Here is a 14,626-nt window from a genome sequence, read left to right as displayed (position 1 = left end):
TCCTTTCGGTTACTTAAAACAAACGTGAAGAGTAAAGATAAGAAAAAAAATCCTAAAATCTTTTCTGTATTTTATTTTTTCTTTTTATAGTAAGGAAAATTACTTCAAGTGTTTCTCATGAGTTAACTGCTGGCTGCACATGCTGTTGGCCTGGCAGTATTACAGCTCTTCTAGAGATGAGCAGAGCTAATTTTTGGTACCTTTATTCTCAGCACTAGTACCTTCTGTAAAGAGAGGTCCTTCTTCATTTAAGAGAAATCAAAAAACTGAACTGGTTGAGTCTGTTTTTCTGGCTAAGCGTGCTTGTATCCTCCCTCACATCACTAGAGCTTAGAGGAAATTTATTTAACTGTGTGTCGCAGTAACTGTGAAACTACCTACCTTGGGTTTCAGGCCACTGGATATACCAACTCCTGCTGTGTTTAGTCAGTCCTTCAGCTGATAGCTTGGAGCTTGTTGATGCAGTTTGTTTTGTCTTCCTGGAAATTTGGAATGATTTTCCATGTGACTAAAATATTTATTATGAAGTACCTAACAATTTAACTTCAGGTGGGTTAAATTGCAGCACTGTGAAATTATTCATGCTACAAATATCATGTGTGATGAAGATGTGATAGAGCTTTTAAAAATGAAGTTCCTGATAAAATATCATATAAAAAGGAAAATCAGAGATGTTCCCTAACCTTCTGTATAACTGAATAGTTGCTATTAAATGCTATTTCACTGTTTCTAGTTGTTAAAGAGAGAGACACTTCTGTTGCTTTTCTTGGAATGACACACAAATTCATATTGTCTTCATCAGAGCCAACTGATGCCCTGCTGACTAGCAGGATTCAATTAGTGTCTCCCAGGGGGGTTGTAACACTGATTTGTGGTGCATAGCAGCAGAAGAATCCTGTCATGTGTTTATATGCTTTAAATCAGCTTCAATTAACCTTGTCATTGCAAGCCAGACATTACCTGTGTTTTTTATGGGGAAGAGTGTCCTATCTAAACATCATCAGCATTTCTTTTATTGACTGATATCCTCAGTAAAAATAAGGTTGGTAGACTGTAAAGACAGTGTTGAAGCCAAAAGAAGGAACTTGTCTGTGAGGTGAAAAAACAATAATAATAAAGGGAGGAAAAAGGTGTAAAGCTCTCTACATAGACATTTTCCTTGGTGGGAAGATTCAGGAGAGCCATTTGTGCCCTCATTTCTTACAGCTGGGTGGAAACCTTAAATACTGGGCCAAAGCACACTGTCAGTAGTAGTTGATGGATGCCAAACTACAAACTGCATTTGGCATTACCTTTTAGAGCCAGACTTCAATGTGGGTGCTGTGTTAGAAATCTAACCTCCAGAATGGTGTGAATTTGAGAGGTGGTGACTGCCTGCCAGTGGGGCTGATCCTGCTCTCATGGAAACCAAGCCAGGATGAAAACACTGGCAGCAGAAGGCATTTTGCACTCATGACACATTTCTCCAGAATGCTGTAGGATCGTTGAATTCTTTTAAATGAGCACTTCTGCACCCCCTATTTCTGTAGCTGCTGAAGTAACACTTCTAAACAGTTTCTACATTGAGTAGTAAGCCAGTGTCAGTAGCAACTGCTTTTTTCCCCCTTTACTTTCAGAGAATATAAGATTTGAATAGAAACATGTGGGAAGTGTATGGTAGCATCAGTGAGAAAGTCGAGCTAGTGACAGCAGTGGGAAAAAGCAGTCCAAGCCCAGTTGTCTCCTGATATTACTACTGTTGATGCCACACAGCCCAGTGTCACAGGGAGCTGTATTCCTTGTACCCTCTGTGCTGCATTTGTAACCTGCTACCCTCCTCTAGGAAAAAAATGGAGTGTCAGAAAAATCCAGCTCATCTCTGGAGTCAGATACTACTGCTCAGGGCTTCCACAAGCTAAACTCTGAAAAAAAAAAAAAAAAATTAGTATTTAGAGAAAAAAACTGGTAGAAATACAATATATTGTGCCATCCTATTTGATTGTTTCTCTCTTATGTTAACCAAGTGGCTCTTAAAAAAAATCAGGTTTCGACTGTGTGTTTGCTCTTCTGGAGTAAAGATTGAGGGCTTAATCCCTTCTTCTTCTAGTGCCGTTCATAGCCTAGTGAAACCTTTTTTCTGCTGTTGTGTTTTGTGATGATAATGCCTAAAACTAGGAATGAGTGAAAGAATAACAACATAGATTGAAAACTGTTGCAGATTAAATGCTTACTCTGAATTCCCAGGAAGTGGCTGAACAATCTTCTTACAGCTTCATTAATTGGAAGGAGCTGTGTCCTCCAGAGGACTGCCAAAGGCATTTCCTTCAAAAGCTTAATTTGTTTGTAAAAGTGAAATAGAAAGAAGGAGAAAATTGAGGCTGGCTGTAGCAGTAGAAGCTTAGTTTTATTAAAATTGTGCACACACTTCTTACATGGCTGACATAGTCAGGACAGTTTGAGTCTTAGGTAGGATGGGAAAGGGCAGGACATTGAGTCTTTCAAAAAGAAATGGGTTGTCATACCTCTGATAATACTCTGAAAATGGAATTTTCAGGAGATGTCTTAGTGTGTTAGTAAGTCATACAGATTTAGTAAGCTTATTTAAGATGTATGGTCCATCTAATGTGGTACCTAGAGTATGATTTCTGTTACTGATGGGCTATGTGTTCTCTGGATATCACAAAACTGGGATTTGGCTTTAGGGGTATTATTGTAATTAGTAAAGTTGGGGGGGATTGGTGTTTATGTACCCAATTGGAGTAATGGGTACATGTAATAGTTAACCCTTTGGTTTCAGTATTCTTGTACTTAAAAGTTGGAAAATAATTTTGACATGTAAATGATAAAGAGAGGACAGCTTGACCCATGGATGGAGGATAGATTAGCACATATATCCTGGATTAATAAGGAAACAGGTTTGTGTTTGCTGTACAAAATTTTTATATTTAAGTTTTTCTGAGCTTAGGAAGTTTTCTTTTAAAACAGAATCTTGACAAAAGCTGAGTATGTGCCATGTAGAGCTGAACAGTGAGTGGAGAGGAAAGAGATATATATTCTTCAAGATATATATTCTTCAATATATATACAGATATATATTCTTCAAGAGGTCGTGTGCCAAACCCAGCTATAAAACCTCTTTCAACCCATTTGTATTTTTACTACTATAGAGAAGGTAATTCACGTTAGCCAGATGGTTCAATATAAAATATCAGAAAGATAAAATCCTTTTCTTTTTTTTCAACAGAAGATAGTCCTACATATATAACACTGCTGCTTCTAGAAAGAATAGAGATCTTTTGTGTATGTATGTCTTATGAAATTACGTTAATAATGAAAATTAGAAATTCAAATTCAGTTTCTTCTTAAACACAGCAATCATGACAGACTTTTTGAATATGCTAAATCTTTTTATTTGCTTATTTTTTTTTACTCCTGCTAAATTTGGAAAGGGTTTGGTTCCCACTTAAGCAGTACCAGGTGCTTCTTAAAGCATCTCATGAAGTGGTGTTCTTCATCTCACCACCAGTCACCCACTGAATACTGCTAGGTATTGTAGAAACCTAGGGTGTTGAGCCTGATTTTGAAATCAGCCTGAGTGTTCTTGGCATTTTGATTCTAAACCAGATGAATTTATCAATATGTGGTTCTTCTTGAGCAAAGGGATGGGGAACAAGGGGCTACTCTTCAGGTTTAGGTCTGCTGCTCTTTAGGGGAAGAGTCTGGAGCCCATGTCCTGTGAGGAGCAGCTGAGGGTACTGGAGTTGTTTATCTGGAGAAAAGGAGGCTCAGGGGGTACTTACTGCTCTCTACAACTGCCTGAAAGAAGGTTGTTGTGAGTTGAGGGTTGGTTTCTTCTCCCAGGCAGCCAGCGATGGGACAGGGGGAAGTGTCCTATTGCTGCCCTATCACATAGCCTATTTATGCTATGCCAAAGGAGGCTCGGATTGGAAATTAGGAAATGTTTTTCTGCTGAGAAGGGGGTTTAGCATTGGAACAGGGTGCCCAGGGAGGTGATGGGGTCACCATCCTTGGCAGTGTTCACAAAATCAGTAGACATGGCACTGTGTGATGACATGAGCATGGTGGTGTTTGGTCAAAGATTGGAACTGATGATCTTGGAGGTCTTTTACAACCTTAGTGATTCTAGGGTTCTTTGATTCTGTATGGACCATCCCTATAGCCCTCGAATAATGTAAGATCTGTGGTGGTCCTGTGGTGCAGACCCTGGCTCAAAGCAAGTCCAGTTTGAGTAGACAGCTGATGGCATTCCTTTAACATATTTCTAAGGATGAAGCTGAACAGTGTGTTCCAGCATTCAACAAGCTCATGGTATTTTTTTTTTCCTTATATTGAGTTGACATTTCCCGTGTTCCAGCTTATGTCTGGCTTCTTGTCCTTTCACTCTTTACATGTGAGAAGAGCATGGCTCCAGTTTTGTATACTGTCATCAGGTAGTTCTGGACAGCAATAGGATCTCCCCTGAGCAGGTACATCTCCTGCAGCCCCTGCCTGCCTGTGTGTTCTGTACTGCAGCTCTGGACCTGGCCACCTTTCCTCATCTCCCTCCGGTAAATCTTGTCCTGAGGACCCCAGGATGGTGCTGCTGCAGTCTCTTAAATGATGAAGGCAGGGAAGATCAGATCCCTGGATCTGCTGGCTACACTAATGCCTCCCAAGATGTGGCTGGTCAGGTGTCTGGAAACACGCTGCTGACTCATGGCCAACATGGTGTCCACTGGGACCCCCACATCTTCTTTTGCTTTCCAGCTGATTAACCCCTGTGGTGCATTGGTACATGGGGTTGTTCCTAACTGCTTGCAGGATTTAGCATTTTCCCTTGCTGAAATATGTGTAGATGGTCAATAGCACTCAATGTCCACTTTGTATCACCATTTTAATCCACGGGGATTCGTCCCTATGGAGCACCTCAAGGTATGTGATTGTACCAGGTACAAGTTAGAGCAGAATTTGATCCTGCTGGTCCTTAGGTTGCAGTGTGACATTAGACCTGACCAGGTGTAACTGCAGCCAGCTGCTGAAATGAATAGCTTCGCTCTCTCCTCAACCTGACCACTGTTAATTTTCATGTATCAAATTTAGTTGACTGTTCAGCCACAGAGTCAGATCAGCAATTTAAAGAATTGCCATTTAAAGATGGCCATCCCTCTGCCCTGAAAAAAAAAATTTTTTTTTGTCCCTCCAAGAAAGCTTGAATGACTTGCCCACAGCTGCATAGATTGAGGTGTGGTGCAGAGAAAGATGAGACCATGACCTGACCTTTTGGTATCAGCGCACTGTTACCCTGGGTTAGGCTGATGGTGATTTGATGTTTTACAATGTAGTTTTGTTGGTCACCTCCAGATTTTTTTCTGGGTTTGCAAATATTGTAGGCAGGTGGATAAAACAAAATTTTTTGGGAAATGAATCATAGATGTGTTAAAATTCTACAAGTAATATGAGAGAGCTGCTTTAAAAATGCTCTTAATTCTCATTTAAAAATAGATTATCCAACTGTGAAAATCTCACTGAATATTTATTAAAGGATAAGTAGCTAATTAAAACCCTGTCCTGATTTTTCCAATACCTAGCAGTGTTCAGTGGGTGACTGGTGGTGAGATATCATTGTATTTGAAGGCAAACATGCTGCTCTTAGCCTAAAATTCTAACTATAGTCCTGCTCAGAGCTTACAGAGCTCAGAAACTGAAACCTTGTTAATTGACTGTTACCACCTTCTGTTGTGCCTTCACTCATACTGGCACTGAAATGTTTGAGCAGAGCTGCTTGTGAAAGGGAGAGGTCAGCTGGTACAGGAAAGCTGACAAATGTGTTGGGTATGAGTTCCCAGTGAACAAGACAGTGAAACAAACTTTGAGACTTATTTATGGGTTTAGAAGACCTGTGAGGGGAGGAGACGTCTGTCTGTCTGTACCTTGGGATGGACAGCTCCAAGGAATATTTCTCTGGGATTTTTTTAGAGTAAAATATCTTGCATGTTGTTTGGAGAACAATAAGGAACCAACCAAAATTGTTGCCCTCTCCCATTGGAATGGAAAGGCATGGTGATTACTGAACTTTAAGAAAATAAACCAGGTACAGTATTTTTATAGGCTAGGAAATCCCCTGTGTGCCTTCCCATCTCAGGAGGCTCTGTGACTTGCTGTGGTGCCTATGAGCTTCAGCATGTTTGGGGGTGTCATCTGCCTGGTTATGTCTTTGTGCCATGGGAGGTCAATAATCCCATTCTTCTCTTCCAGTTTTAACTTCTTTCCTTTTAGATTTTCTGATTGTTTAGACAGTGATGAGATGAGCCAATTTGAAGTGGGTAGTCACTGCTTCTACTTTAGCTGCTGCTTGGTGCATCTGTTTGAGATGGGCTTGTGTGTTCATTTGGAAGTTCAGCTGGATCTTTATTAGGTAGATCCCTGAGTCAGGAAGATATATTTACATTACCTCTCCCTACTGCTCCTTATATATTGCACAAGATTGTTCAGTAGTCACAGCCATTCTTTAGACCAGTGAACTGCTCAGAGCTCCAGCACATCACCATTCCCAGGATTATTAATGGTGCAAAGCCTGCTGTTTACTGAGACATCTCATGAGAGCCCAGCTGGGTCATGAGCTGAACCCAGCCTTGGTTCCCATAGAGATTGTGACAAAACACAGCAGAAGGTACTGTCCAGGGCATGCAACTGTGCACAGGAGTGAAAGATGCCAGAGTAGTTGTGTGGCAGTGAGGGTGGCAGTGGAGCAGGGTGCTGGCTTTGTGGGGGTTTAATTTGGAGCAGATCACCAGTGGTTATAATAAGTCTGTGTTCATCTGTAAATCAAGATGAGATGTCTTCCTGAAAGCATGCAGGAGATGCAGGAGACAAGTTCTTGTCTCACTTCTGGAATGGTTGAAATCCCTTGGCTTCTGTTTTTCCAGGTCAATTAGTAGGGCTAAGTTCTAGTTGATTTTGTAATACGTTGTTAAAATGAAGACATGATGAAATGGTTTCTTTCACATTTGCAGTAGAAAACTAGAACAGCATTTTAATTGTATCACTCCATTTTTGAGACAGTTTTTGGTAATTAGTCATGAATTCATATTATCTATATAGAAATGTATCATGTTTACCAATTTTTATTCAAATAAATGTGTGTTCATTTGAATAAACTTTGGGTTGGTCCAGATGACCTCTCCAACCTCAACTCTTCTGTGAGTTCATGAAACTTCTATTATTCCATGTCTTAGAAGTATCTCTGACTTTAAAAAGCATCAAAATCTGTTGCAGACAACAGTTATGACCTAAAAAGATAGCATTGTGAGATTTTTGAATATATAACACAGAAGGTTGCTGCTGCTACATTGCTGCAAGACAGGACAGGTTTGCTCACTGGAGTGCAGCTCCATCCTGCATTCCTGTCTGTCACACGAGAGACAGTGTTGTCTCCTGGTTAGGTTATTGAGTAAAATCCATGGTACAAAATCCTCTTTGAAACAGATGGAAATTTCGGCCTCCTGGATCTATACTAACGTGGTGTTGGACCTCGTTGTACCAGAGTCACACACAGATCATTTAGTTGGGTCAGAGAGTAAGGCAATATTAAAGGCTATTTCCATGAATTATTTTTCCATATTGTAACTTTAGGTAAAAGATAAGGTTGGAAGTTTCTGCACTATAAAAACTTGAGAAAGAGAAGAAAAAAAAAAAAAAAGTGAGAAGCAGAATTCATTATCAGATATCAAAAAAAGATTATAATAGTTACATTCCATGTGTGCTCATGATTTTTTAAATTATCACCAATGGTCCAAAATGAATGGCAGTGTTGAACACTTATTTAGCTGGTTTCAAATATATTTTAGTTACATTATATGGAAACAAAGGACAGCATTGCTTTTGTTCTTTTTCTAAGTAATAAAAAAATTCTTTTAAATGTAATTCAAATGTAGAATAAGCTTCTCTTAGGCAGTTAATGGAGCAAAATAATTTTTAAGTTTAGCACAAAGTATCTATGTAGCTTTTTTGGTGAAGACAACTTCACAGTTGGTATGAATTAGATAGCATTTGTGGGGGAATGCCATGCAGAGTTTTAATGAAATGTTAATGAAATAGTCTGATCAGATGGACTTCAGCATGAGGCAGAAGGTGTGTGTTATGTTTTTGCCCCACTTAAGCCATATTTTGATATCTTGGATAAAGATTTAGTTGGACATGAGCTTTGGGTAGAGTGAAGTGTGTTTCTAAATCCTCACCATCCTTCACTGCATGTGAAATGATTTGTCCATCTGGTTCCCTTAGAGAAAAAGCCTCAGTGGTTTCTGTGCCCAGATAAGGAAATGCACAGCAGAGAGCTTTTGTTTTAAGGACGTTGATAAAAAGAGATTATTTAATGAAGCGTAAGGAGAGCTGTTATTGAGTAGGGAAAACAAGTAATGTAGACACTGTGGGTTTTTGTAAGTGGGATAAGTTTTTCCCTTTGAGAGTTCACGAACATTTGCCTTCTGAGCACATAGATTGAGAGAAAGACTTTGATGTGGTAAAAGTTGTGAGGACATGTGCTGTTTTTTAATGCATAAAAGTCATAACTCTTATGCAGCTATTTAACAACATAAAAGCAGCTGCATTTGCCTCTACTTAACTCCCTGTAATGCCAATTTTATTTTCATTCTGTAACTGATCCTGTTAGTGATGAACCCTGGCTGATCTTACATTTCTTAGATACACAACAACTCAGACTTGAGTGCTCACTGTGTTTTTGTATCTTTAGATATTATTTTTTTTCCTAAGAAGCTGCAACCATCTGCATTTGAAGCTGTCTGTTGACTTGTCCCTTTGATACTTAAGCCTCTAAGTGGCTGGAAAACTGAATGAGAACTGGGCAAGCAGAGAAGAAGAAGCCAGAGTATAATCAGTTCCTTTATGGAAAGATATTTCATTTTGATAAAGGCCTGAGACTGTAACCAGTTTGCTTTTCTTTCTGCTGTTGCAGGTTGCCTTTCCCTGCAGGGGACCGGGTAACTTTTAATGGGAAGGAATGCATCTGCCAGAAATGTTCTCTGCCCCCTTCCAGCAGCACTGGCTCCTTCCCTGTACAGAACCTGCGAAGTAAGTACAGATTTCTGCTCTTTTCAGTCAGTACTTCTTAGTCTGCACAGGTTTAAAGGACATAATTTTATACCAGTATGTACAGCTGGAACTTACACTACTCTGCTACATAAGAGGTGTCATAAAGCATGAGGTAGCCACATGAAACAGTATGGGGTGTTTTTTCAAGAAAGTCTGATATTAAAAAGAAACACAGATTGTGCCATTATAGGATTAACAATACATGGAACCTCTCAAAAATGTGGTTAAAATGAACAAAATCAAATTATTTGGAGAAAAGCATAATATAGATGTTAATATTTCTGATGATTTAGTCCAAGTTCAGCTGAGATAAAATCCAATGCAAGATTAAATGATTTGTAAGTGTTCCTGTATTGCTTCAGAAGGTATCAGTGGCAGGGCTGCATGGCTAAATACTACACAGCAAGGGTTTCAATGTATGGAATGTCACTGGGGGACATTCACCTTGACCTCAGGTTATTGTGCACTGTCAGAAGATACAAACACTATGGAAAGGAAATGTGGTCCTTTTACACCAACATTTCTGCTGTAGATCATAGAGTGGTGGTGTTGCTCTGAACTCCATCTCACTGCTGTTTTGCTCATGAAGTGCTGCCATGCTTTAAGAGTCCACCACTACCTTTATGTAATTAAACAGCAGCAGCAATTCAATTAAACAGCAAAGACAGAAAAATTTTTAATGACTGTTATGTCAAGCTGGATTCAGTGAGGAAGGGTGAGGAAGAGCTCCAAGGATTGCTCATCTTCCTCTGTAAGAAATCTGGACCACTTCTGGGAGAAGTCTCTCCTTTTTTTATTTCTGTTTTCTTTTTCACCCTGCATTTCTTCACAGAAGTTTTCACCATCTCCATTCTACAGTTCATCATCAAAAGCTGCTGTGTGAATGATCTGTGAGATGCTCTACTGATTCCTCTTGCTGTTGCCATTCTCTTTTGGGGATAGGTTGCCCCTCTCTGTTAGGTGCTTTCTCTTTCATTTATTCCAGAGATGGATCCTCCTTGGATATCTTTGCTGTCTCCTTGTGAAAATACATTTGACTATAGTAGACATTATTTGCCTGGTTGAGCACTGACAGATCAAGTTCATTTGATTATCTATGATACAGAATCCTTTAATGTATTTACATTCCCTTTCTCTGTACACACACACACACCATGGAGAGTTTTTCTTGTCACTGCACTTCCCCAGCTCTCTTGGGTCACTGCACTGAGCCTTCCCAGAGCAAAGCTACCGGCAAACCTCAGCAAATTGCCTGCCTCAGAGGGAAACAGCACTGGGAGCACATCTTTGTGGCAAAACCTGACCTTGGAAAATAAAAGTTTTAACTTTTCCCCAAATTACATAGAGCAGTGAATTGTGTATCTCCTAACAGCTTCCTTGGGAAAAACCTTAATGCTTTAAACAATCAACTCTTGTTAGCAGTGCACAAAAACATATGACTTCAGGCAAATTTTTTCAAGGAATGAGTAGTACATTGACCCATTGTTACACTGGGTTTGTTCCTGTCTCAGAGCTGTCTGATGTGTACCAGGTGTGCTGTTCAGCAGCCTATTTACCTCAGCAGTGCTTTCAGAACATCTCTTGGGGACTCAGTGAGCTCCCAACATCACTGCCCCCTCTGACAAGTCCTTCTGTTTTCATCCTCCCCTTTTGCTTCTAACCTCCTTCATGCATTCCATTTGGAAGAAAATGAAGAATGTAAAATACTTGCTTTCTGCCTGAGTCCTTGAATTTTTTAAGTGCCTACCTCTCTGGTTTGTTTTGTTTCATAAAACAATAACTCTGAAAACCTCTTGTGACAGTGTTGATTTTGAGAGAGTACTCAAGGAGGAATATCAACATGTAGCAGCAAATTGATGTGTTCAGCAGAGTTATTGCTTGAAATTAGTTGAGTCACCAAAGGATGCTGCATCCAAGATGGGAAGACAAGGACACTGCATCAGTAGGCACTGTTGGCATAGCAACCAAAATATTTGTTTGTAATTATCTGGCACTTTGCAGAGAAAACAGCAAGTGGGAATAAAAAAAAAAGCTCACAAAATGCTGCATTTCTGCCCACCCAAGCTTAAACCAGATGAAAGGTGAATGACATCTGAGCACATGATGTTGTATTCAGTTTGTGAAATAAACCCTCAAGCAGTCAGAATAAATTAGATTTCCAGATGAATCCCCAGTACAGGGGAGATCACAAACAAATTTCTGATTGCAGTTAAACAATAGATACTGTAGAATACTGCAGGGACTAAAACCAGGCACACACCCAAATGTTCTTTTTTATTAGCAGAACTCAACTGTTCTGACCTGTAGTGCACATGCTTTTGTGCTAGGCTTGTTTCCATGTGTTGGTGCTCTGGAGGGTAACATTAAAGAGACACATTATTGCTCCCTCAAATACATTCCAAATCCACTAAAGGAAAATATAAACTATGCTTTGTCATCGTGTGCTCAGGAGTGAAACATTTACGATTTCACTTACACTGTCTCATTAGGGTCAGGTAACCAACTAAATACAGTCTTAAATCAGAAAGTTGTTAAGAGGACTGTTTAAATGTTTTAATGAGATCCTAGGTTGAGAGTTCTTTCTTAGTAACTAGATAAATCATTCTAATGTTTTTGCATAGCTTTCTGTCCCATGCAAGACATTGTTTTGGGTTTTTCCTCTCCTGGCATTTCTGAATGATTAAGTGTCTTTCAAGTTTTGTCTTTTCTCTAGAAAATTGTTGATATACCTGAAGAATTCCTAAAAATACTATTTATTTTTCCACGAGATGGAAGATATTTGATGGAGGGTTAGAAGGGTTACTGAGATATTGGTATTAGAATCATTTTATCACTGGCACTTATCCGTTTTTTTCCCATGTATTCTGACTGTTTTAACATTCAGTAAGAAAACCTACATAGACAGGAAATCTGTAGAGTGAAGAGTGAGAGATGGACCTTGTATGGTACTGGAGAGCTCATTTGGGATATAGAGAACCAGATCCACATCCCATGTCTACATAACATCTCTAAAGAGGGCACTCTGGTGCACTGTTCATGTGGAAACCAAGTGTAGATTTGGCTTTTACTAGCTGAGTCAAAATCTTCCATTGTTAAAAAATAACGCAACCAAGCCCCCAACCAGTCTTGTTCTCAGTTACTCCTTCTGGGGAGTACAGCTAGCTCACCTACAGCCTGTTTAACCAGCACAATCTAACCTCTGTTACCCAGTTATTGCATGTTTTACATGTATTTTTTGTTAGCACCTCTTGGAGCTTTATATAAGTGAATTGTTATAGAGAATAAATACATAGAGAGCCATTACTTTCACATATTGAAATATCACTAATGCCTCATAAGTATCGGAGTGTTTTTACTGATTACAGGAAATTTCATACCAGAATTTCAGCTTGGAGTTTTTTCATGGTTGCAAAAAGAATTTTGAAAGAAGTAGAGCATGCAGATCCAAAGGCAAAGGCTAATATGAAGAATCAGTTATTAATTTTACTCTGTCTTTTTTATTTCTTTTATCAGGCTGATTTTCGATGCTTGAAAAATTAATCAGCAAAACTTTGTATTTTTTAAACACAGTATAAATGAATAAAATTTCAGTAGGAAATTGAAGTCATCGCGTTTCTTCTTTGAATGATGCATACCTTGTAGCAATGTCAGAGCTTTCTAAGGGTTGCAACATTTGCCATCCATCAGTGAGAGGTGGAGTGAGTTAAAGAGCCCTCCTGAGCTGTTACTGGGGCACTGATGGATCCTGCTGCATGACCATCTAAAGAGTATGATTCACTAATTTGGGTTTTTCTCTTGCAGACTGTGGGGGTTGTGGTTCAGAAATAAAAAATGGTCAGTCCTTGGTCGCCTTGGACAAACACTGGCATTTGGGGTGTTTTAAGTGCAATACATGTGGCAAGCTACTGAATGCAGAGTACATCAGCAAGTAAGTAGAGGAGTATTTTCACCTCTTTTCAGCATTCTTTTAATGCCAAATAATTAATTTATTGTTGCATACCCTTTATTAGATACATATATATATGTTCAGAGATATAGAATATATTAGAGATTATTGTCTAAATTATTATCTAAATTGTATTAAAATAAATGAAACGGAGGAAGGTTAAAGTCACATTTTCCATTTCCTGGAATGGGATTTGACAAAGCAGTTATGCTACAGAGAGGCAGCAGGTGGAATATGTTTCTAAGACCCAAATGTATGCCCTTAGTTACCTGTGGTTTTGCTCTATGTGATGCTGTAATATAAACAAGCAGGTACTGTTCTTTCTGTATGTATTACATAAGAAGAAGTGTTAGCCAGAAGTTCACTAAGGATGTACACACCATGTTTTCATGCTGCTCCAGACCCTTGTGGTGTCAGATTTGGACTGAATGTGGTGACAGCATAAAGTATGCACACAGACCACGTCCCATGTCAGCACTTTCTTCAGGCCAGTGACATGCAGGCCTTTCACTGGCCAAGGCACCTGGGATTAATTTCTGCTTCAGAGAAGTGTGTTATGTTGAAATTTTCTGAAGCAGCAAAGTAACTCAGTCACCAGTGCCCAGAGATGATGCAGTTTCAGAGTCTATGTCCCACTGACTTTCAACAATTTTTTGGATTTCGATTAATGCAAGTACAACATTTGATTTCATGGCTTGCACTGGAGAACAATATTTATTAAAAGTATGTTCTTTAATAAGGTTTTACATTGTATCAATGTTGTTCTAGTCTGCTGTATTTCAGTGCAGTCCCTTTTTTTTCTTGTTATTTAATGTAACCCTCCCATAAATTGTAAAGATATAATTATTACAAAATCTTCTTTTTAAAAAGGCTAAATGCCAAACAAAATAACTCAAGAGAAGAAATATCCTGGTTTTAATTCAATGAATTGTTGTGATAAACTTATAGGTTAGTCTCTAATAAATCCAACTTCCATGCTATAAAATTAATTTCTATGTTTCTCTAGGGAAATGTCTGATTAAATTATGCCTCTGCTAACAAATCTGTCTGATCATAGGCTGTTTTAGTATAACAAATGAAATATATTTAACCATGTTTGAACTTATAATGTTATAAGATATATATAAGATAAATATATATAAGATATATATAAGATAATATAACATATAGATATTATAAGATATATTATAACATACTTAACTTTGTTTAACCTGAACTTTGAAACATGGGAAAATTCTCCAGTTTCTTCTTAGAGCAATTTGTTTTCATTTATCTGTTTAATGGTCTACATGTACAACTTAATAAAATTGTAAAGTGCAAAATTAGCAGGTTCTTGTCAGGGAAATAGTCCGAATGTTCTGGTCTTGATGCTTTAAAATAAAAGCTGAGACTTTGGGTTTTTTTCTTCATGTCTCTAAACTGTATCTTAATGCACTGGTGGTGGTGAAGTGGCTGATCACATCATGCATGAACACACTGCTGCTCAGGCTGAATTCTTGTAGTCACTGCTGGCTTCTGTGGAGCACATTCCCAAGATGTTTGGTCCATGACTGTCTTTATGCAAGTCCAGTCAAGAGTGCCAGCAGATTT

General features: G+C 38.8%; 1 protein-coding gene across 7 annotated transcripts in view; it reads left to right on the top strand.

Moving 5' to 3' along the window:
- ABLIM2 (actin binding LIM protein family member 2) overlaps window positions 1–14,626 on the top strand; it is a 132,154-nt gene that overhangs the window by 51,515 nt on the left and 66,013 nt on the right. For all 7 annotated transcript variants that reach the window (XM_058837551.1, XM_058837556.1, XM_058837553.1 and 4 more), the window contains exons 4-5: window positions 8,954–9,069; window positions 12,892–13,018. In XM_058837551.1, coding sequence (XP_058693534.1) covers window positions 8,954–9,069; window positions 12,892–13,018 — 243 coding nt within the window. The remainder of the gene's footprint in view (window positions 1–8,953; window positions 9,070–12,891; window positions 13,019–14,626) is intronic.

Source organism: Poecile atricapillus, chromosome 4, assembly GCF_030490865.1.
Source record: "Poecile atricapillus isolate bPoeAtr1 chromosome 4, bPoeAtr1.hap1, whole genome shotgun sequence".
Classification (NCBI taxonomy): Eukaryota; Metazoa; Chordata; class Aves; order Passeriformes; family Paridae; genus Poecile; species Poecile atricapillus.
Note: the sequence above shows the minus strand (reverse complement) of the source record. Positions and strands in the feature narration are given on the sequence as shown.